Raw genomic sequence first — 24,073 nt, forward strand, 5'->3', positions numbered from 1 at the left:
TCGTGTTTCTTGTACAATTGTAGTATAAAGATTATTTTGTATCTTTAACTATATGCAGAACTTCAGAGTTTTATCCTAATAATTTTTATAGAGGTCAGGAATCAGATGTGATTCATATAGATTCATTTGTGAGCAGTGTTGAAAGTTAGTATGTAAAGACTTGTCCACAGCACTCTGAACAAGTGGTGTCTTTATTTCTGTTCCTGTGGTATTTCACTTACTGATACATTGGGTTATCCTGTTCCTAACGTGATACAAAAAGGACCAAACCTTTTAGAAGTTATTTGAGTGCTTTGTATCTAATGTATGCTATTTAGAAAGTACATTTAATTTTTATTCATTCAGTTTGTGTGATCTGTTTGTGTTTACTGAATGATTGCAATATGAGTTAGTTAAAATGTTACTTGAATATTACTTAAATAACTCTGTTTTGTTGTAGCCAAAAAAGAAAACTAAGACATTCAATCCTCCAATCCGTAGAAACTGGGAAAGTAATTACTTTGGGATGCCCCTACAGGATTTGGTTACACCTGAGAAACCGATACCTCTGTTTGTTGAAAAATGTGTGCAATTCATTGAAGATACAGGTAAGATAGGAGGACTGTTGGAGGAAAGACTTTCCCACTTTGCATAATGAGTAAAGCCTCTCATTTTCTGTTTTAAAGTACTTCTAGAATTTTGTCCTAGAAATAAATAATTGTGGGCTAGGCACATTTGAAAAGTAGAATGTGCTTTCTAAGTTGTGTGCTTAATATGTCTTTTGACTTTATTTATACAAATACTTAATTACTTTTTGGCAAATGTTTGAAGTTTAATGTGTTTCCCGTAATTTAAAAAACTTATATCTTTTTCTAATGGCGAATGACTTTTTGGTTTTCTCTCTCTCCTTTCTCCCTGGCTTCCTGGTTGTGTGTTTGTCCCTGCTTTCAGCCTATTAACTGTGTGACCATGAGGCAAGTAGGATGATTTTGCTGGTCCAACAGAAGACTACAGTTAGGAGTGGGGATTTGTTTTGAGGTTTGGGAGTGACCTGTGGTTGGGTTTTGTTTGTTTTTTTGAGGTTGTTTTTTTTTGGTTTTTTATTTTGTTTGTTTTTAAAGATTGTGAGCACCAGTTTTCAGTTAGTGTGTAGATCCTGCTTACTCTGAAGTTTCATAAATGCTGTATTGCTATATTTGGAGCAAGTGACAGTGTGACTGAGCTTAAACACCCATAGGGCTGTTTTATGACATTGTTTAGCATAAAGTAAAACAGCACCTTTTTCAATGTTTGCTTAGTTCTGTAATACAATTTTGGCTGTAAGATGACAGTAGCAATTTTAGCAAGAGTAAAACTGAAGGGTTTTCTTTTTTATGGTAAAATTCAGTTTTGCTGCCATCTGTAAGAGTAGTGTTTCCAGAAGAATTACTACTGGTGGTAAGCCTAATAGCTGTTTTTACAGGTTCACATACTGCATTATTGCAATAAAAAATGAGTTGAAACCTCAGGCACTGATCTTTTTGGAGTCAGAGATGTTAGCATAAATATGTCTTTAATCTTTACCTTCTGTGGATTCCTTGCTTAAAGGTAAGAGCTGTATTTTCTTCCCTCTTGCTTTTGCTTTTTCCACCTCACCCAGTTAAAAATGGGGAAGGAGGAAGAAGGGCAAGGAGTAATAGTGGCATAGGCAGTTTAATGTATAGATTGTGTTTGCTTTTTTATGTTGCAAAAGTACCCCAAAACAAACCAACATAATATCATGGGTGAGTCACTGTCTGAATTGCTGTTCTTTAAAAGTGGCTACATCGTGCTACTATGTATACCTATGTAAAACTGACATTCTCCAGTACTGAAGACCAAGTGACTCTTCTAAGAGTTTGTAAAATCTAGCAAAAACTTGATTTGAGTGTGTTTAACTTTCTAAGAATATTTTCAAACAACAAAATTATAAATCCAGTTCTAAAGAAAGTTCTATTTGCTTCAAAGTGTTGTTGTCTAATATCTGTTCATTTTGTGGTAAACTTTCCAAATAAAAGGCTATTTCTCCCGAAGAATTTTCACCAGCTTGTGGAGGGAGAGAGCTATAATAGTGTGGGAACATTATTTGTTGTCCTTTTTTTTTCCCCCTCATAGTCATCAAATCATACAAGCACCCAGAAGATTTAGCACTTCTACTCTCCTCTCATGACGTGTCTTTTAAACATGTTTAGTTAAGCTACTATGTGTTCAAAATGTAGGAGTTTCTCAAAAGTAATTACTCAGGAGGCACTGCTTTTTCCTTTAGTGGGTTGGGTATAGGTTAGTTCATCCTGGGATGCTGCTGTGCAGCTGAGAATTTTAATTCTGGCCATACATATAAGCTGGACAAATGCTGTGCCATCTGCTTACTTTGTTTGTGGCTGTGAAGACAGTAGTTGTCTTGCTTGTTTTGTTAAGCACTTAGAACAAAACCTCTGCTTTTGATCTGTATTACAATTTTCTTTCTCCTGCTCCGGATTCTGTGTAAGTAGCTTTTGTGTTCTTTTCAGCCTCCATACTTGGCTGTGGAAGTTTTATTTTTGGTGTGTATTATTTTTATATTGGATTAATGTGCTGTAGGTATTTGAGTGTCTTCAAGCAGGGATAGAATCTATTTGTTGCTTTTGAGAGAGGAGGATGTTCACTTGCATTGCTTTCAAATCCTGTACTGAGATAGACTCACATCACTAATTTTGGGATTGTCTGAGAAAATTCCACAAATACAGATTTGGAGGTTATCAGTCTGCAGAAGGCAAGTCAGGATCTATTGGCTCCAGGCTGGAGTCCAGAATGGTACCATTCCTATTTGATAAAGCTTCTTGGCCCTGGGGAGTCATCCAATAGTCAGCTGTCTCTTACCAAATCAACCTACTGTCAGTACTAACTGCACTGAATACCAGTCTTTTAATCAAGGAGTGCAGTCTTTTCCAACTTGGCTAATCCGTATATTTCTCCTAGAGAGGACATAATTGTTTAGCTTTTCCTTTTAAGGTACTTTCACGGAGTTCGTCTCCTTCCCTTTGTATTATAATATGTAATTTGGATTGTTGCTGAATTTGTGAAGATGTGATTAATCTCAATTTGAAGGGCTAATCTTAATTTTTAATGTTCCCAAATTGTGCTTCGTGCCAGTATACAAGATGATGCTTTCTAGCCACTCATCTAAACTGTGACTGAGGCTAGAAAGTATGCAGTGTGAAAAACAGTTTTCTCTGTTTCAGATGTTTTCCATAATTCTGGAATATCCTCACCAAAAAAAAAAGTGCATATCAGTAGAAGAGGGACAGTTTGGAAAAATTAAAGTACGTCCAGGAGCTGAAAAGTTCTAGCCTTTTATAAATCAACAGATTTTTCTTTTGAAGAAGCCATATGAATCCTGTCAAGGTAAAGGGAGATCTGGTAAAGATAAGGGATCCTAAGTCAGGGCCTGCAGCTGTAGTGTTCTGTTTACTTTGGTATTTTCCAACAGGAAGCATTATTGTGAATTGATTTAGCTTTGTAGAGTCAACCAATTTATTCTTGAAATGTAATATAGGTTTTGAATCTCTTTGTAATCTTTCTGGTAGTGTTGAAAGTAGAAACTGAGGAGCGAAGTGGTTAATACCTGAGGAGATCTAAACCTGATAAGCTCTGATTGTGTCAGAACCTGCATTTCACAGCAGTGTGTGCTGTCACTGATACCAGCAGTATGAAGCAGCAATAGCACGTAATACTTGGGCTTGTTGGAACCTACTGATTAAAAAAAAAAAACATAATACCTTGTAAGATTATCTTAAATTTTGTGATATTGTTACTTCTGGATAAGAAATGAGGAAAGCTTTGCTAAATACTGTAAACAAACTTCACTTCTGTGTTTCCACGTTGTCCATGATTATAATTTTTGAACTCATTGTAATTATAGTAGGATGAATAATCTTTTAATTGGTTGTTAGACTTCTTTCTTGTTGGTTCATTGAACAAGATGATCAAAAGAATATTTTTTTTCAGGTAAGTAACTTGATAATTGTGAGTTATCAAGTTTTCCACTAAATATCTTCATATAAATGTATAATGTTTTCAGGAAAACTTACGGTAAAGATACTGTGATCTTATTGTAACCTTTTATGGACGATATGAATACTTTCTCTAGTGACAGGCATGACATATAACATGTGTAACTCCATGATGTTAACAAGTATAACTCCATGTATGCTTCTGCCTCTATCACATTCTTTGCAAATCAGTTTGTAACTGGCTCATGAGGGCAGCTATGTAAATTGACTTTTTGACTATTTTCAGTTACAGGCTTCCAAAAGAAAATTTTGATGATATAGTTGTTCTGGTGTGTTTTGTTGCTTTCTCCTGATGGACTGAAGAGAAGTTCATTTTGTTTCGTCACTTGAAGTGAACTATTAAAGTGTATTGGTTTTCTGTAAACCAGGCTTATGGAAATGCATTTAGCAGGGAAAACTAGAGATTTGATTTTTAAGAAAATTGTAGTGACTGTTTTTGTGCAGAAGTAATTGTGCTCAGCTAAGACATGCTAGAAAAAGAAAACCTGTTATTTAAAAAAAAAATACTGTCCAGTGTAGACCCTTACCTTTTTTAGTACAACTCATTTTTTCTAAATTTAGGCAGCAGAATTGAGATAATTTTTGAAGCAGAACTGTTAAACTGTATTAATTACATGAATTCTGTTTCTCTAGGAATTACCAAGTGGGGTATAAGAGGAATATTCTGATACTCTGGTAATTTTGTTTGAGAGAGGGGAACACAGATTTCTGAAGGCTAATTTAATGTCTAACTTCAATAAAACGTTAATATGGTTTGAATTTTGTATTGCAATATCATGTAAAAATATCGAATGTCTAATTTTAACTGTAAAGAGTGTACATGTTTATGGCAAGTTTGTAGCTTCAGTGTTTTGTTAGTAACATTATGCTGTTTTACACCACCACGTTGGTGGTAAAAAATTTCATGTACTGTTTGTGTACTATTCAACACCTACTGTTGATTATTTTTAACTTTCTCAAACTTACAATAATTCAGGCAACATGACTAGTGCTAACTAATACTATTAGCATGTGAGGGGTTTTTAAATATTTCAATTTTTTTTGTGTTTTGGATTTACTTTTTGTATTCGTTGTTATTCGTTGGTGAAAAGTTTGGTATAGATTATATTTTGTTCTGTTTACCAAGGAAAAAGACATCAAATTAATATTATGAATACAAGTGCAGTTTTAGCATTTTGTAAATTTAGCCCCCGATGATATTCAAATTTTAATAATAGCAGCAGTATTTTAAGGTTTTTTTCTTGAGTTTTCAAATGTTTTTTAAATTTTTTAATAGGCTATTGATATCCCTGTACTTCATTGACCAGATTATAAATTTTAGATTCTGTACATCATAGAAAACTGATGGCATTAATACAGTGTTAATTGTACATGAAACAATTGAGGTAAGAGAAGGTTATTAGAATAATTTGTATTTTAATAATTCAGTTAATTTTTGTGAGACAAGGAGCAGAATAAAGAACGAAGAATGAATTTGACAGAACCACAATCATATCTCATTTAATATTTCACATGGTCCGTGTGGAGAGCTGTAGTTGAAATTAAAAATTGCATACTCGGTATATCTACAATAATTACCGCTTTTGATATTTATACCTTTTTGTAATCCTGCTAAATCTACAATTTTGGAGGTAATTCAAGTAATAGAATATTGCCTTCTTTGAATTTCCCTCACAGGGAAATTCACATACCCAGATCTTTTATGCTGAATCTGCTGTGAGGTCAGATTTTTACATTGAAAGTATAGAAAAGACAAAGGTTATCTCCAGAGAACTGGGTAGAAATAGGCAATGAAAATGAGTCAGCAGCGCCTGTTGAGGTAAAAAGGCTACTAAATCGTGGAAGTATATTCCCAGTGGCTGGAAAATCCAAAAATTCAAGATTGATTATCTCTCCTTTTATTTAAGGGTCTTGGGAGAGCTAGAAGCTTTTGGGAGCCTGTTCTGTTGGACAGAGAGCAGAAAAGGACAGGAGTTTCCACCCGCCTCAGCCTCATGTATGAGAGCTGGTAGTTTCATAAGAAATGGTGTAATAGCCAGGAATATTCTCTTTTGCTTTATGCTTCTGCCACTTTCTTGTTTTGGGTACTTGTCAGACATCTCTCAATCAGTGGAGTTCACTGTCTTGGAAATCTGTATCAGCAAAAATGGTCAAGGTCCTGCTGTGTAGTATTGTGGCTGGTAAGTTAAGGGTCAAATATGTGCCCAAACAAGCATGAGGCAGGAAGCAGGAACAAGGGAGGGACAGAAACAGTGATTGATGAGGCAGGAAGTTAGACCATCCTTTTCAGTCACAATGATCAGCTAAGTTGACTCAACTGCTGTGAAGCTGTATGTTTAGCAAAAAAACCAGCATGGGCCATGAGTGTTACTCTTGATTCTGGATAGGTACAGTAACAATAGATTTAAATAGCTCTGCAACGCATTGTGTACCCTCATCGTGTTGGTGAGTGATCCTAGAGTGGGTGGTGTGGTTAATGTGTTTGAGGCCAGGGCTTCTACTCAGGGGCAGGTCGACAAGCTGGAGGAATGGGACAATAGGAACTTGATAGAATTCAGTGAGGTCAAGTGCCAAGTCCTGCAACTAGAATTACAAGGGCCCTGCAGTGGTACACGCTGAGGACTTGAGTGGCTAATCAGTGCTAATGAAAGGGATCTTGCGGTTGTGGTGGAGAATAGGCTAAGCAAACCTTTGGTATTAGACTGTCCCAATAGAAAGGGAGGCACTACAGCTGCAGAAGTGGTTATTCCTTTTTGCTATGCACCTGTTAGGCCTTGTCTGAAATACTACAAGAAAAGTGTTGGCAAACTTGAGTCTAGCAGAAGAGGGTCAGGGGCTGGAGTTTGTAATCTGTGGGTTTGTTCAACTGAGAGAGATAAAGACTGAAGAGGTGCCCCAAAGTAGCTTCCCATACCTGTGAGGAGGTGCACCCAGGCTAAAGAACCGAAGTACAATGTCATTAAAACACAAGGTTCTGATTAGAAGGAAAGGAAAGACTTTTGCTTGGAAGGTTATTTAAGCACTGGTTCAGGTTACCCAGAGAGATTGTTAGAAATCTTGGAGATATTCAAGGTAAGTTTAGATAAGCAACCAAATCTGAATTCAGTGTTGACCCTTGTTTGAGCAGGAGGAGGTTGCACTAGATGACCTTCTGCGAATCCCTTCTGTGATCACTTCAAAATTGGGCATAGAATAGTATGTTAGGAGACTACACCAGTTTGTGTTGGCAACTTTGGAATTGATCAATAGAGAGGAAACCATGAACAAACTCGAGAGGAGGGTAAAATAGGCATCAGTTGTTTCTCCTAACAGAAGACTTGACTACCAGACGGATGGAGGAGGAGCACATGGATTAATTTAGTAGTGCGAGAGAATCACTGAAAACTGTAAACAAATATGTTTTGAAATACTCATAAACACATGTTGTGTGCTTGAGCTGTATTGCTAATTAAGGTATCTCTTCAAAGGAAACATCATAGGAATTATATAAAGAATTCCTAAACCATGCAGATAGGACCAAGATGTCAATATCTTTTGCAGAGTGTGTACAGTACTTATCTGCTCCACTTATTCCCCTAGCTTTCTCCAGGCCCAAAGTGACCAAACAGATATATGTATGGAAAATTAGAGTATCTTCAGATGTCATCATTTTTAATGAAGCAAAGAATGCACCTACCTTTTCGTAGGTGTGTTTGTAATGTCATATTAATTGAAGTCTTGTATTCTTCTTTTGAAATGAACAGGCCATGAAATAAGTGGTTGAGTGACACTGCATAAAGTGATTGATACCTTGTTTAATAATTGGTTAGAGTAAATTATAGAAGTGTTAATTCAGCTTTGGAGAGCTTCCTATTATATGAGTCTTTCTAAAAGCACTGCTTATTTTTTACACTACTTACTGTTTATTGAACATTTCAATATGCTAAAATTATCTTGTTACAAGAAGCAGTAAGACACTTATTTTTGGTTCTGATTTTCAGTGTGTGAATTGAATGTCATGGGTCTTTAAATGTCAGTGTTGATATGTATAGATAAGAACATATGTAGAATTTTGAATGTATTTTATGTAAGTAAAGTTAGTGCTAGGTTCTTACATAAAGAATTTGAATTCTTTACATTCTAGGTATACATAGAAATTACTGTTTTGGATTAGTAAAGTGGCAGTTCCTTTAGTCTTGTGTTGTAGCATAGAGGTTGAAAAGGTCAATCTGTGGAATAAAATTGGAGAATTATATAGATCGCAGAATTTACAAAGGTAAGTGTGGGAATAATGGTCTCAGCTATTGTAGTGGAGAATGAGCCCTGAAACATTCCATTGGCTACTTTAGGGGAAGGAATTGAACTGGGGAGAGAGACTTGCTGTGATTAGGTGGCATGTATTCAGAAACATAGACAGAACATGATAGAAGAACCTGGCTGTGGATATTGTTAGCAGACACTGTATGATTTTTTAGCAGTCTAAATGTCAATATACCTGTTGTCACTTGGGAAAAGGTTTTGAGATCATCATAGACAGCTCTCTGAAAACTTAACCTCTCTGTACTTGCTATCAAACAAGCAAAAAAGAAAAAAGTTGAGAGTGAGTGTTATGGGGGAAAAAAATCATCCTCTTACATAATTCCATTCTGTACACACAGTTTGAATACTAGTTGCAGTTTGGTTCAATCTTTCTCAGAATAGAAAAGAATTGGAAAAGTTACTGCATATGGCAATAATGGTAACTATTGGATAAAGAGGGACTGAACTGATTGGGTTAGAACATTCCTGAGGAAGAGAAATTACATAAATTTATAAAACAAGTGCTGAGAAAGTGTAGAGAAGTTACTATTTCTTTTTAAGAAAAAAAAATGTTTATGAAAACTTCAGGTAATGAGCATAAAGTCGGTGTGCTTTCATGATGTACGTTCCTGACCTAACAAAGCTGCATGTACCACGATGTAAAGACCACAAGTAGGTGACTTAAAGGGGTTTGGATGAAATTAGTGAAGGATAAATCCCCAAGTGGCTATTAAAACACCTTATGCAAAAGCCTATGTAAGCCACCGTCTCCAGGAAGCTGGGAGTATATATCACAAAAGATTGCTGTTGGGTTTTGTTGTTTTTTCTCTCCTGCCCTTCCCATGTCTGTTCTCAAGCATATATTACTCAGTGTAGTATATGGTATAGGAAGTGGATATTGTACCCGGTAGACTGTGGTCTGGCCTTGTGCTGAAGTTAGTATGTTCTATGAAGGAACAAAGAGTTTTGAAAATATGTTGGTGCCTAAGAATGGAAGTGTCCTACAAATTAATTATGCATATAGGTGCAGATCCACGTTGCTCATTTTCTTCGAAATGCCTTGAACCCCATGTGGTGAAGTTTGTTAGATAGGCTGGAAGCCTGATCACAACTGGCAACAAAAAAGAAGGTACAAGAAGAGAATTTATTAGGCACTAGCAGGTACTTTAGGAAAAGGATAGTCTAGGCAAGGGGGATGTGCTCTGTCTTGAAGTAAATATAGGCTATTGTGACGTGAAGTAAGGAAGAGCTAATTATTTAAACTTAGAGGTGTTGTAAAACTAGCAGGACAGAGAAGCCAATAAATCAGATGATTCTGTTATATAATATTACAGCAGCCATTGTGTTTGGTAATGTTGAAAATTACAGCTGGACCAGAATGGAAGCAGGATAAGAACATAGATAAGAATTTGGAAAAATCAACCTGCTTGCAGATGAAGGAACCAAATCTTCTAAAAGCTGTCAGAAAAAAAAATGTTGTGTGCTCTTTTTCAGTATAGATATATAGTATAGATATGCAGGAGTTTAAAAGCTAAAAGTAGTGAACTGAAATGTCTGATAAATGATGAAGATCTTGGTGTAACAAGCATTAGAGAGACCTGGTTGGATAATAGAAAGCAACAGAGAATTGAAGCATTACTTAAAAAATAATACTTTAAGATTTTTAGCTGTGTTTATGCACACAAACAGATTAAACTTGTCTCCTTTTGTGCCTTAGGGAAACAGTGTAGTGACAGTTGACCAACTGTTTCATGAAGCATTACTTTCTAGAATATACACAAGCAAGAAAAATTTTTGCTTGAGGAATTCAAAGGACAAATTTAGTTAGCTGAGTCCAGAATTGCAGGATGTTGCTATTTTTGGAAGTTGCCTAAATTCATCTCCTTGTTTAATCTGAAAATTTTCTGAAGTACTGTGTTTCTCAGATACTACACTAGTGCATCTGTCTCCAGAGCAGCCCAGTTCAAGTATTCAAGGTTTATACACTGACTAAACAGTGACTGTGTCAGACATCTCACTAACTGCTAATGCAGCACATTCAGTTCCTTTTGTGCAGATAGAAACTGAAAAGTAGATGGATAAAACACAGAATACCCTGGAGCTGTAGGGTCTCCAACTGAGAATTCTCCCATACTTAACAAAGAGAATCTTGATCCTAGATTGTTCTTATCTGCCAGTGATTTTTTTTGTATTTATTTACAGCTTCTGGAAAAGGAGTGCAAAGTGTGTCTGCCTGCGATCACACTAGCACATTGGGGGCATTTTTTAAAAAATGGGTTTGAAACCCCTTTCACATGTGGAAATTATTGAATCATTGAAATTACTTTTTGCCCTGTGCCACCACATTATATCTTCTGATGCTTTTTGAGGATATCAAGGAACAAGGCTCAGTTTTTTTGAAAGGACTGTTTAGGTGTATATTTACAAGAGGAAGACTCTTGGCTATGGATTTGGAAAGCTAAATGATAGATATAAAAGTTTATTGAAGAAACGCTTACTAAAATAGCCTTGATGCAGCTGGTAAAGAGACATGTGAATTGTAAAGGCATTAAGAAGGATAAAATTAGTTAGAAGAGTTTGTATGAAATTGTTATAAATTTCCCAGCTGTATGAAGCAGTTAAGTGCTTTCTGTACTTTGGACATTGTAACAAGATTCTTAATGTTTCTTGGTAACTTAAAAGGCACACTCGTGGACTGTGTGTGGTGTGACAGAGGAATTATGTATTGATCTGATAATCTAAAATATGTTCTGTTATTGGCCTGTGATGGTAAAAAGCCAAGAGATTTCATAAAGCTCTGAAACTTGTGAATTTTTTTTATAAAATCATATACAGTTATGAAGATCTAGCATATAGATAATTTTGCACCCATGACGGTAACTTCGAGAATTATGGAACTGTAAACTGCTTATATTCCTTAATGGGTTCTAAATTAACAAAGAAAAAGATCTTGAGTAATGGTGCGATTATCAGGATGGACACTTTCATTCAATGAGTAGCTGTGGGCAAAAAAGGTAGCAATGTGGTAGGAAGCATAATCACTGGAGTGGAGTGAGCAAGTTTGTGCATGTGTGCATGTGCATAATAAGGGTATACTGTTGGATGTTTACCTGGAATGGCTGCTGGAATTATGATGACTTTGTAACTCATAGTCAAACAAAGTAGTAATGAGAAGCATGGAGAACCTCTGCTTCCTAACACCCTTCTCCCTTTCCCCTCTTTCCCCACCCCTTAAAGAAAGACTTGTAAATGATGAGATAATTTACCTTAGATAAGAAGTGAAGAAAAATGGATTCAAAGTTTATAAAATATAAATGGTAAAAGGGAAAGCATGTTAGAAGATGAAGTTCTTGTCCTATACAGGAGTGTGTTACACTGTGAAATTAAAAGATCAGAATGAGTTTCAAATACTTGATACATTTTCTGCGGAGTATTTTTAGTGTGTTATTGCTCACTGTAGTAAGTTGTTAAAATGTGAAGACAGTTTTTAGAAACATAAATAATGTGGGTACCACAGAATTTAGGATTTTGATTATAAAAAAAAAAAGTGAAAATAACAACAGTCTAATAGAGATCAGTAAGAGAATAATTTGGGGTAAATTATTCCACAGATGTCTCTAGTCAAGTTCTTGTTATCCTACAATGTCATTTCCTCTGATTCTTATTGAATGGGATAGTGGACTCAATAGAGAACTGGTATTTTGGTAGTTCTATATCGCTATAACTGTGAATGTGTTTACTTTTTAGGCACTTAGGATTTGTATTCCTACTTTTAGTTTCTGAATTAGTGGTTATAACTGATTCTGTTTTGCTCTATAGTATATAAACTTGCTTTTTAATCTTTATTTTTCCTCCTCTTTTAAGGTTTATGTACTGAAGGCCTGTACCGTGTTAGTGGGAATAAAACAGATCAAGACAACATTCAAAAACAATTTGATCAAGGTAATCACAGATTTTATTATTTAAAGCCAAAACAGAACTTGAATTCTCCATGGAGTTATCACAATGCAGTATAAAAACATTGCACTTTCAAACCAACTTTCATACCACTGAGTACTTAATACTCTGGTAGGTTGTATTGGTATACTCCAGGTTATTACCAGTGAAGCTCTGTGTAAACACTAGATGGGGATGAAATCTTGTTGCAGCTGGATTAAGTGCTGTTAAAGTATTTTCTAGGTGGTATTTTAGTGTTTAAAAGAGTTTAAATGTGGTCATAACTGTTCCTTCTGTTAACAGTTCATCAGTTCTGGGCATTAGGGCATTCATGTTCGCTTATCTTTCTTATCCCCCACAAATACGAATTCTTGATACTTATTTTATTGAAAGGTTTCTTGAATAATATGGATTAACAGTTAAGTCTTGATAATTTCCAACACAGCCTTTGTCATTATAGAATATAATGAAATGTGATTGATAACTTAGGCTATTCAGTTTGATGTGTTTATATTTCAAAATGAAAACACTTCTTAAGAGTTCTTGGATATTAATCATGAAGTTGAGACTATGAAAATAGTAAAATTCTTTGTAGATATTAAGGAACATAAAAATCCTATTTTTTATGCCTCACTTTGCTGTTTTATGACATTTTGGGAAATAGAATTTAAAACCCATTACTGGGTAAACTTGATTAATCAGAAACCACTCAATGACAAAGGCAAAAACATTTAAGTCTTCATGGAGAAACAGATGACTTCATTTTTCTGGACTTCTGCTGTTCTGTTATACTGTCAGATTTTCTTACAGTTGATTTCATGTGGGTCAGTGCGATAGCAGCTTATCAATAGGTTCATCTTTGTGCATTTTTTAACAACCATTTGGCAAAATGTTAGTTTTCAGTGTTTTGAATAAATTCTTGTTTTTATAAAATACTATAAGGAATGATAGTGGTAGGTTTTACTTACACTGCTGTTTAATTTTTTTTTGCAGATCATAATATCAGTCTAGAGTCAATGGGAGTAACAGTGAATGCAGTGGCTGGGGCTCTTAAAGCTTTTTTTGCAGATCTACCAGATCCATTAGTTCCTTACTCTTTGCATCAAGAGTTGTTAGAAACATCAAGTAAGTAATAAACAATCTTTTCTTGATTTAATAGTGTTATTTTCATTGCCCTTATTGCTATTTTTACTTCATTATAAGTTGAAAGTACTATCTGCACTGAATATTTTTAAAATGGCTTAGACATGTACACTTTTAAATATTCTTTAAAAGTAATAACTATATGATGAAATAAATGTAATACATTATTTTTTTGAAATAAGTTATAGTGTAATATTTCTCCTTTTCCTAGAAAATTTAATTGGTAGAAATCTCCTTTTTTCCATTTTTTGTTTGTGGTGAAAAGGATGAAATCTCTTGGAGTGGATTTGCATTGTTAATGGGAAAAAACCCCTTGAATCCATAAAGTCTTACATTCAGAGTAGGCTTTAGAAATCAGACACATCTATGGGATATTATGGTAATTCTCAATTCTCTTAGATTTTTTTCATATTCTTTTTGAACTCTTATAAGATATTTAGTTTTGTTTGCTTTACAAACATTTTCCAGGCACTTCATAGTAAATAATTTTTAAATTACGAGTGTCTCTCTTGTTTTGGCAGCAAGCTGTTTCAGAAAAAGGCCACTATGCTTTTTTGCAGGGTACAACTGTGACGTACATTATTCCTAAGTATTTTTTGTTCAAGACATGAAAACAGTAGTGTAAGCCTAAGACTTGATTAATATATAGGCCATTAGAAATTGTGTTTTCTGATGATATGTAGGTACCTATTTGTGGTATTTCTGCTCTACTTTTCAGGCATATTGCTTGTGGAATGTAATTAATCTGGTTTTATTTTTTCTTAAAAGTATAAAAGCTAAATTCCAGTCAAAACATTAAATAGCTTAGAATTGAAGTGAACTTACTGTTTTAAAATGCCATTAATACCACTTAAAATTTATATTTATATACTGGACTATATTTAGCATTTTTCTCTATGGAAGTAGGGTAGATGGAGGTTCTTTTTAGCAATGCAGTCAAGTAATAGAGGTAAACTTGTATTCCTTTTTATTGTATGAATCATCATGGATTAGAAGTACGTTCTGCAGAATGTTTGGTTCCACAATCCTTTAGGGTACTTTTCACAAGCATTTTATCAGCGGCATTAGTTTTGGGATTTTTTAAAATAAAATTGTTATTTTATTCAGTATTCCTTTTTTACATATTGTTTATTTCCTCTTTGAAGTGTGGATTATGTCCCTTAGGCCTGTGAAAAATCCCTCTTCTTCTTTAAACCATATATTTAAAATAGCTGCACCAGCCCTATGTGTAATTTTTTTATTATTTGAATAACTGAGAAGCTTAAGATATTCTAAGTTCATGTGAAGATCTTTCTGCTTAAGAGGAAACTCTTAACAAGAAATGACCCTGTCACGTTGTTATTCTACAAGTAAACAGTAAGCTAGTCAAGTGATTCCTTGCTGTTGAACACAGATAAATAATTCTGCTTAAATTCAGAAAAATATTTTTGTACTTAGGTAGTTAACATCTATAATGAAAAAGTTACTCTATGCAAATAGGAATTTTATAAAATATCTTCTTACCTGATATTTGTCTGTGGATGTCTTATCTATACTATTATACTACGAAAAAAATTTAGCAACATTTTATTCAGTATGTCTTTCTAGATATGTCAGAAAATGTCACTTATTTCTATAGAAATCATGGATAAGACAGAACGGCTACACGAGTTGAAAGAAATTGTGAAGAAATTCCACCCAGTGAACTATGATGTCTTCAGATACATAATAACACATCTGAACAGGTTTAGTATTTTTCTATTTTGTTTTAAGTTGTATCAATTGCCAAAAAAATTGTGTTTGTAACAGTGAATTGACTACTAGAATTGAAAATTTCATACTGCATTGCTCATTGGTTAGTATAAATGTCAAAAAAGAAGCTAGGAATTAGAGGTTGATTAGTAAAGCATTGTGTATTTATTTTTCACATTTTATTGATGTGTGTGTGTATATATATATGTATATCTGGCATCATTTTGACTGTAAAATTATAAGAATGATCAGCGTACATAACATAAAAAAACCTTGAAAGAATAATTGCACCTAAAATTAACTATGCACCTAATTATAACTATTACTGATCCTCTTCTCCAGGAAGTAATAGCTATTAAAATTATAGACTAATCTAGATTTTAAGGGATTTGAGTCATCTGGCCTAGACACGCTTCCCCCTGCCCCCAAAATAGGGCTAGCTTCAATCAAAATCTAAAATGTAGCACCCAAAACATGTGCTGAATAAGTAAAATGTAGAATAAAGATATAAGTAACAGTAAATTGGTTATACTTGCTTCTTAAATTTTACCTCTTACATAGAAATGTAATGTTTTTATCTTTAAAAATTATTTGCATATTTACTAAAATAGTAGATGTCTGTTGCCTCATAGTCTGACCTTTAAGTATACAATATTCAGTTATAAAAAACAGAGAAAAACACCAGCTTTCTCCTGCTTCTTTATCAGCTAAAATGGAATTTTTCTCTGAAATCCACTGAATGAGATTGTTGGCTATATTATTAAAAGAAAAAACAGAAGCTGAAGTAACTTTTTTTAACATAAAACTTCATTATCCAGTAATCTATCACTTAAAGATTAGCTTGTGATACTTTTTTCTGCATTTTTAAACAGACTCCCAGTTGTTGAGGTTATAAAGGATCTTTGAAGATTGATTAGTTCCACCCCATTGCTTTGACAGAGTCAACTAGAACAGGTTGTCCAGGATGGTGTCCACTTAGGCTTTGTGTCTCCAAGGAGTGAGACTCCACAATGTCTTTGGACAACCTGTGCCAGTGCTCAGTCACCCTCACAGTAAAGATGTGGGTTTTTTTGCTCAGAGAGAATTTCCTGTGTGTATTTGTGCCTGTTGCCTTTTGTTCTGTCACTGGACACCTTTCAGAAGAGTCTCAATCCATCTTCTTTACACCATCCTATCGAATGTTTAAAACCAATGATAAGATTTCCGCTGAGCTTTTCGAGGCTAAGAAATCTTCACATTCTCAACCTTTTTTTTTTTTTTTCCCCTCCTTTGAGAGATCCTTGCTCTCTTAATGATTCTTGTGTCCCTTCATTGGGCTTGCTCCAGCGTGTCCATATGTCTGTTGTGCTGGAGAGCCCAGAGCTAAATCCCAGATGTGGCCTTTGCAGTGCTGAGTGGAGGGGAAAGATCACCTTCTTAGACCTGCTGGCAGCACTCCTAGTACAGCCTAGGATGCTATTGGCCTTCTTTGGTACAGAGTCACCTTGCCAACTCATGCTCAATTGGTCCACTAGGAATTTCTGATACTTCTCTACAGTGGTACTTTTCAACCAGGCAACTTTGTGTGTGTATATATATATATATATATGTATATTCATGACATTTAATTGTTCTGGAGTACTGTCCTTGTGTTTGTGTCTTGGCAGGTATTTGTAATGATCTAACTGAGCATGTAATATGGGGGCAGAAAGAAGAGCTTTTAACTTCCCTATGTAGTCAATAGGGAGAATGTAGGTAATCTCTTTTGCAATTCAGGAGTCTTCCCTTTTCACTGAATGTATAAGAGATTTTAGAATTTAGGTACCTACTTTTACACTTCTTTCCGTGACATATACTACTTGCTTAATAAAAGTTGTCCATTTTCCTTTGCAGGGAAATGGATCAATTTTTCCATTAGTCTTGTCAAATACAAATTCAGCCCTAAAATAGATAAAACTGTATCATTGAACAAATATCCATATTACGGAATTGTAAGATGTGCTTGCATGTATCTGAAGTAAAACTAAACATCTCAGACTTGACACAGTTATTAGAAATGTTTTGTTAATTCTTAATTGACCTGATAGAAATTTTTGTGGAAGAATGGCACTCTCTGAATTGTCAAAGTCTTCGTCTGATCACCTATTTGCCTAGCATGGCTAAATGTACAGTGTCAAGTACCTGGATTGCTGCAAGTAAAAGATCTAAACATAATTTTAAAAATTCCTGAATAGGTTCTAATACATGCATATCTACAAACAAATGAAGCACATTCATCATGGAACTTACTGGACAACATAAGTGATGCACACTGACCTTGGCTTTCAAGTCTGGTCCACTTTCTGTTAATGATGACTGACTTACTTAGCAGGTTGCTAGTAACAAAATAATCTTTTCTTATTTGTCTTGTCTCATTTGCAGTATCAGGTAGTTGCATTCAGTTCAGCAAGAAAACTGCTTGAGTGTAAGCAATTGCATATATAGAATGAGGTAGATACAGCTCGATTTTAAAGGGAACTTTTAGCTAAATTCTTGACAGTCAGTATTTATTTTCAGGAAATTAATTTGTGGTAAATTACTGCTGGTGTATAATTAAAAGGGAAGTGTTTGTCAAGTGAATTGTTCATTAAATGAGATAAAGCAGTCTTCTGCATGATGGAAGAGTTCTCATCACAGGCTAATGTTTTAGATGTTTCATTTTTGCATCCTATGTCATTAGAGTAAAAATGTGCTACTGTTGTATAGTTAATAGTGGTTGGTGATTGATATTTTGGTGTATCCACAAGCATAGAACCTGGTTATTGAAACAAAAAATACAAGTATTATTCACAACATATAAATATGAGACCAATAACCATAAGAATTTAATAAAAGGCAACAGTGAGATGAATTTTTCATTAGTGTTATAGACATCTTTTAGAGCATTCCAGCTCTCCAATTGTGATTGATTAACTGACTTAGCAGAACTGAACTTTTAAGACTGGAGTTGAAACAGGATAGTGTTGGATTGACACTGCCTTTTTTGATATTGGTTGTGTTTTATATTATTCTTTGATAATGAGTCCCTTTATACATAAGGGCTAATATGGCATAATATGTCTCTAAAGTCAGGAAAAACATAGGTGTACAGCTTTTGAAGTTGGATCATAGAGCAGGTTTACAGTGTGAAGCTCCTGAGACTTTGCAGTGGAGGAAGTGGGCAGGATCAAGAGAAAGAGACTCTTCATTTTCATTTTGCGTGAACGTAGAAGAAGGTAAACGCGCATTTGCTAAGCACTAAGATTCTAAAGTAGTTTGAGAAAGTTTCATAGGAGACAGCATACAGATTGGTAGGTTTTTGTTTACTCTTAGAAAGTACAAAGGTAAAATGAAGCGCAGGAGAGAATGCAGTCGATTGTTCTTATGTTATTCTGTTATTGGGGAAGAGGTGCAATGCCCTTCTTTGTTTCTCTCTAGCCATAAGTTCCCATTGCTTCATTTATTGGATCTAATGATTATGTAGATACAGCATGTTAATAATAATAATACTAAGCAAAATGTAAGTTTGTATTTCTGTTTTTGTAAGCGTAAGCTTACGTTTATTCTTCAATCTGTAAATGAAGTTAAAATATAATTTTTTTTTAAGGAAAGAGATTACGAATATTACTGTCACTCAGAAATATCCTTTGGATCAAACTTATTCAAAACAGATTGAGAGGCAGTATTTGTGTACCTTCACACTATTTGGAATAAGTAATGCACATGCTAAAATGGAAGTCTACCCTTTATGGTTACCATTATACATGCATTGTAAATGCATGTAAATTTTCTTATAGCATTAATTCTAGTGTTTACTATGGTTTTCACAGCTTTTGAATATATGGACTACAGCCAGCTGTCAGAAATTCTTGTGGGCTGCTCTTGTTAATCCTCAAAATTGTAACTGGCAAATTTCTGAAGTTTTATTTTCTATCTATTTCTGCAGGAGAACTGTAGCTTGGTTACCTTTGTGATGTCTATTGTAATATATGAATTACATGTTCCCAGCTGAGTGCATATCTTAGGTGTTTGTCAGATCTGTTAAGACCTGATTTTTCATGTATCTCTCAGTAATTTCTTCTAGATAAAATTGTGATGTCACTTTAGAATAAAGAGGTGTTTTTTTTTAAAAAACCGAAATATCCTGGCTCTCTCTAGCCTATTACTGTGAAAAGCATTTTGTTTTTTCTGAGGAGGCATTTACTTGTAGATGATAAATTTGGTAACAGGATGGTTTGTTGTTCTTTGGAGGTGTTTTGGTTTTTTTTGTAATAGTATTGCAATAATGAAGGTAGATCATAGGCGAAGAACCTGTTTCAGTTTGTTTCTTATTGTCCTTCAAAATGCTGGTGGAATGTTGAATTTTTTTTTTTTTATTAAAAGCTTACTCAGATTTATATTAGTTAACTGTGCAAATCTGAAAGTGTCATGGTTTCTAAATTTTCTTCTACATAATCACTTAAAAAATTCAAAGACAATTGTTCTGATGGATTGCTGGAGGAAAGCAACAAAAGTCTTGAGATTTGGTAATAATGCCTACAGTTAAGAGAGCTATGAAAATACTTCTAGTTGATTGCATACTGGTTTTAATTTACACTGTGCATGTCGTTCTCATTTCAGGGTTAGTCAGCAATATAAGACCAACTTTATGACTGCTGATAACTTATCGATTTGTTTCTGGCCTACTTTGATGAGACCTGATTTTGAAAACAGAGAGTTTCTTTCTACCACCAAAATCCACCAATCAGTTATAGAGACCTTCATTCAACAATGTCAGTTTTTCTTTTACAATGGGGAGATTGTAGAAGCACCAAACCCAGTGGCATGTCAGCCACCGCCTTCCAACCCAGTGCAGATGGTGGAGCCCATGGTGCCCCTTCAGCTGCCGCCACCACTGCAGCCTCAGCTGATACAGTCGCAGTTACCAGCAGACCCTCTCGGTATCATATAGACAGAAGATGATTGCAAGCAGCCTGGCGCTGGACAGTAAGGACAAGCTGTAGACATGCATGTTTCAGGATACAGTAATGTACTTCATATTTATGGAAAATAATTCCCATCCAGCTGATTGGACATCTTTTTGTTACATCCCGTACTGTGTTCCTCATTTGTACACACTGCAGATAAAAACTATGTGATAAGCATGACTGGAGAGGTTTAATTTTAAAAAGCAAAAATAGCTATAAAGTACAAAGCTGCTGCTGCATGATACCTTATTGCAATCACTATATCATTCCTGTGACAGTTTGTCACAAGATATTGTGAATAAAATTTTTCTATAGAAATTTAATGATTTAAAAAAACTACATTTATGAAACATTCAATGCTTACAGCCTGCTTTATGGCTGGTTTTTGTTATTTAACATGCTATTTTTGGCAATTTTCTTCACATTCAGGCGTTCTGTGTAAACAACTAAAGCCCAGATATAGTTTATTTTGTAATCTCCTGGCTAACTTATGTGATGGTATGCTTAGGGTGGTTTATGGAAGAATGCGAAATGCACTGTTGAGAATTTTACAATCCTTCACCATCCATCTTTACATATAAGTAAACCTGTGGACAGTTTAAGGGTGGGTGAACTTGCTTATTATTTCTTACAGCACAATACCAAGGACATGCTTGTTGTAAAAGTGAGTTTCAAATATTGTACAAAAATTTTGATGTTGCCTACTTATTTCTTTATGTTCCATTACTGAACTAAACATTTTGTAAAACTGTTAATTCTGTAAACAGCTGCATGTTTAAAAGATCATTGATGGTCTTGTAAACTTAATCTAATATATTTTAGATATTTTAATTTTTCCCACTTGGGAATACATGTAGTGTTTAGAAAATAGCTCATGACATTTTCATATAAGGTTATATAACTTTTCATACATAAACATGACTTTTGTTGTAGTAAAATTCTCTAAACCAAACTATGTTTTAATCTAGGACTTCAATTAATCTATTCTTTAAATCTATTTTTATGTGACCCTCTAAAGATATACAAAAATGCATTGCTAATACATAGCAATAAATACTTTGGGTACTGACAATTAACCTCTTTGGAGTGTATATATATAAGATCACATAAACTTGTATTCATATTTTTTTCCTGTGGTATGTTGTACTAAAATTTCAAATGACTGATTTTTTTTTCTCTGTATTTTTAAATTATCTTTTTTTTCATTTATTTTACTTTTATATTGGTACCAATTTTGCTGTAAAAGAATGCTGCTTAATTTAAAAATCTTTTGGTTAAATATTTTGATAGTGATAAAAAATTTAGAAGGTTACAAATTGTAGCAAAGGGGAGACCATAGATAAACACTACCTGTGAGACTTTTCATAGCAGCTTTTTTTCTTTCATGCTCAAAATGTACCTTTTTAGGTCTGCAAAGAAGGAAGTCGTGGCTCATTCAGCTGCTAGAATGTTTTGTGTCGTTTAAAAAAAAAGCTTTATGATGGTCACTGTTGTAATCTTCACTTATAACAAGATTTAAGATCTTCTTGTATGTATTATAGTAAATAGATGATTTTGAGAATTAAGGCTTTTAAGAGTTTGATTTGCTCCATTTTCCAAAAATAAAAATTGCCTTTCCCACTTATGTCCTAGGTATTGTACTTCTAATTATGACTTTGATTATCATTCTAAATTACTATGATACCATAAACCCGGCTGCTGTTTGAAGTACATGTATATTATAAATTATCTTGATATTGTGTTATATTCTTGCAAGTAATTATCTTTTTTAAGAAAACATAGAAAAGTCAACCCTATTCCTATTACAAAGCACACAGGAATTAATAGTACAATAAAGTCTGTCCTGTAAATTGTAGTATTCTTAACTTGTTCTACTTTACCTGTTGTCTGTATAGCTTTTATTTATAGTTTTCAGTCTGTTATTGGCATGTTTAGCGAAGAAAATGAAACTTCAGAAGTTTTATAAACTATTTCTAGGTTGCTAAAGAATTTATTTTTCTACTGTATATGGCATAGACAAAGCATCACCTGTACAGGAAACAAGTCTATTTCTAATAGAAGTAAGCCTAAAAATAAATGCCAGTCATATCCATGTTTAAAAGTTCTATCTATAAGATATCTCCAGTCTTTGTAATGTGAATTACATTTTAAACTTTCTATAAATTCCAAGTTGTTTGCCACAATATTTAACTAATCTTTGAATACTAATTTTTAGAATAATTTACATTCCATTTCATGGTGAGCTTTCACGTTCAACTGTTGATCAGCAGTATTTGCAGCGTCATTTCTGGTGTGTGGTGTTATGGCTAAATCACCTCATTTGGCCAAATATGAAAGTGTTATTACATTTACTGGATAAACATAAAAAGAGAAATAAGAAAGCATGGCATGTGGCATGTGATTGTCACATGAAAGAGTCCCTGCATATTGTTTGCATTATGGAGGCATTGTATGCAGGAATGTGGATACGTGTGTATGTGTAATATATACACTTCGATTTTGTGTGTGTGTGTTCGTGTGTTTATGCAGACATGCATGCACATACACCCACATAGTAAAGTTTTTAAAAGTTAATAGGAAATTATACTGTGGTTATTAAAGATTTATAATAGAGCTTTCTCTGTTATTTTTATTAGTGCTATAAAATGAGGAAGCATGTCATTATATACAAATTCCTCATACTTTGGCTCATGTAGTCCCTTCTAGTTTTAATGAAAATCCAAACTATAATAACTATATTTTTTAATGTGAGCATTTTTACGGTAATATCTATCTTGATAAAGATACAAATGCATATTATTTTGATTGAGCCATCTCAGTGACACTTTATGGAGTAGGGTTTTTTTATGTTATAATGGTATAGGCATACTGCAGTGTATTGTCTTTCACTGTTTTAGCAATTTTAAAATCCCAGACCGGAGTTACAACAGTGCCATTTTAAGTAGTGCTTAACAGGTTATTTCAAAATTCTTTACCCTTCATGATCATGTGGAATTTTAACTTATACAGTGTAAATAGATCGCAGATGTCAACTCAAGTGAAAAGAAATTTCGTTGTTGTTGTATGTTTTCTTCTTTATTTGAATCCTAGTTGCTAGGAATTTATAGGTATGTTTATTTTTAGTTGCTGGAGCTTAGCTTCCAATATTTATGATAAATATAGAAAAACTATCAATTGGAGATTAAAAAAATGGGCCATAGCTTATGTGCTTCTTTCACTTTTTTTCAGTAATTGTAATGCTGTTTGTCAATTGCAAAAATTACATACATTTAAAAAAATTTCAAGTCAAAAATTTTGTTTTTTGTTTATAATGTAATCTTTTATTGCTACATCAGCAGAATACTGCAGAGAATTAAATATCAGTGAAGCTTATTCTGTATAAAAGATGCAACGAATAAAATACTAAGATGCTTACTGTGTATAATGTTCAGTTTAGTTGCCTGCTAAATTTTTAAAGGCAAAAGCACTCTTATCTTTCACAGACACAGAAATTAAATTCAACAGTAAATCTTGCTAAACTGAGTGCTGTGTGTTTAAGGCTTTCTCGGGTGGGAGGGTGTCTCTCGTGGGTCTCCTAAAATTATTTTTTCCTATGGAATTTTTAAACCTGATGTAAAAACTGTGGGCTTTAAGGTCACTTTTAAATTTTTAGAGTTGTACATTATTGGTCATAATTCTTCCAACTATATGGGACAAATCCAAATTTGATAATAGTACTCGTTTTAGTTCTTGTGCTTGCAACATCTGTGCTTTGTTTTTTTTTTTTTCAGATCATCTTAAGTCATATGGCTGATGCAGAAATAACTGCAAAAACTTCCTGACAGCCTTCAGATCTGAGAACTGTTTAGCTTTTATTATATATCATAACAGCTCTTCTGAATCTGACTGAAGTATAATGCCATGTTCAGGCTCAAGTTTCTGATGAGTAGTTGTCCCAGAGAACCAAAGTGTAACATCAGTTTTCACTTGTGT

The 24,073-nt window shown here is 34.1% G+C and overlaps 1 protein-coding gene across 3 annotated transcripts in view; it reads left to right on the plus strand.

Annotated features, from left to right (window-relative positions):
• The window catches only part of ARHGAP5 (Rho GTPase activating protein 5), a 48,012-nt gene extending 24,398 nt beyond the window's left edge, over window positions 1-23,614 (plus strand). For 2 of the 3 annotated variants that reach the window (XM_027726828.2, XM_027726829.2), the window contains 5 exons: window positions 440-587; window positions 12,192-12,269; window positions 13,257-13,388; window positions 15,025-15,130; window positions 19,755-23,614. In XM_027726828.2, coding sequence (XP_027582629.1) covers window positions 440-587; window positions 12,192-12,269; window positions 13,257-13,388; window positions 15,025-15,130; window positions 19,755-20,085 — 795 coding nt within the window. In that variant the 3' untranslated portion in view covers window positions 20,086-23,614. Of the gene's footprint in view, window positions 1-439; window positions 588-12,191; window positions 12,270-13,256; window positions 13,389-15,024; window positions 15,131-19,754 lie in introns of those variants that run through there. The other variant, XM_027726830.2, reaches the window with a different exon arrangement.
• Window positions 23,615-24,073: the final 459 nt, after the last annotated feature.

The sequence above is a fragment of the Pipra filicauda genome, unplaced genomic scaffold (assembly GCF_003945595.2).
Source record: "Pipra filicauda isolate LSUMZ 115617 unplaced genomic scaffold, ASM394559v2 scaffold11_size5308982_pilon, whole genome shotgun sequence".
NCBI classification, from domain to species: domain Eukaryota; kingdom Metazoa; phylum Chordata; class Aves; order Passeriformes; family Pipridae; genus Pipra; species Pipra filicauda.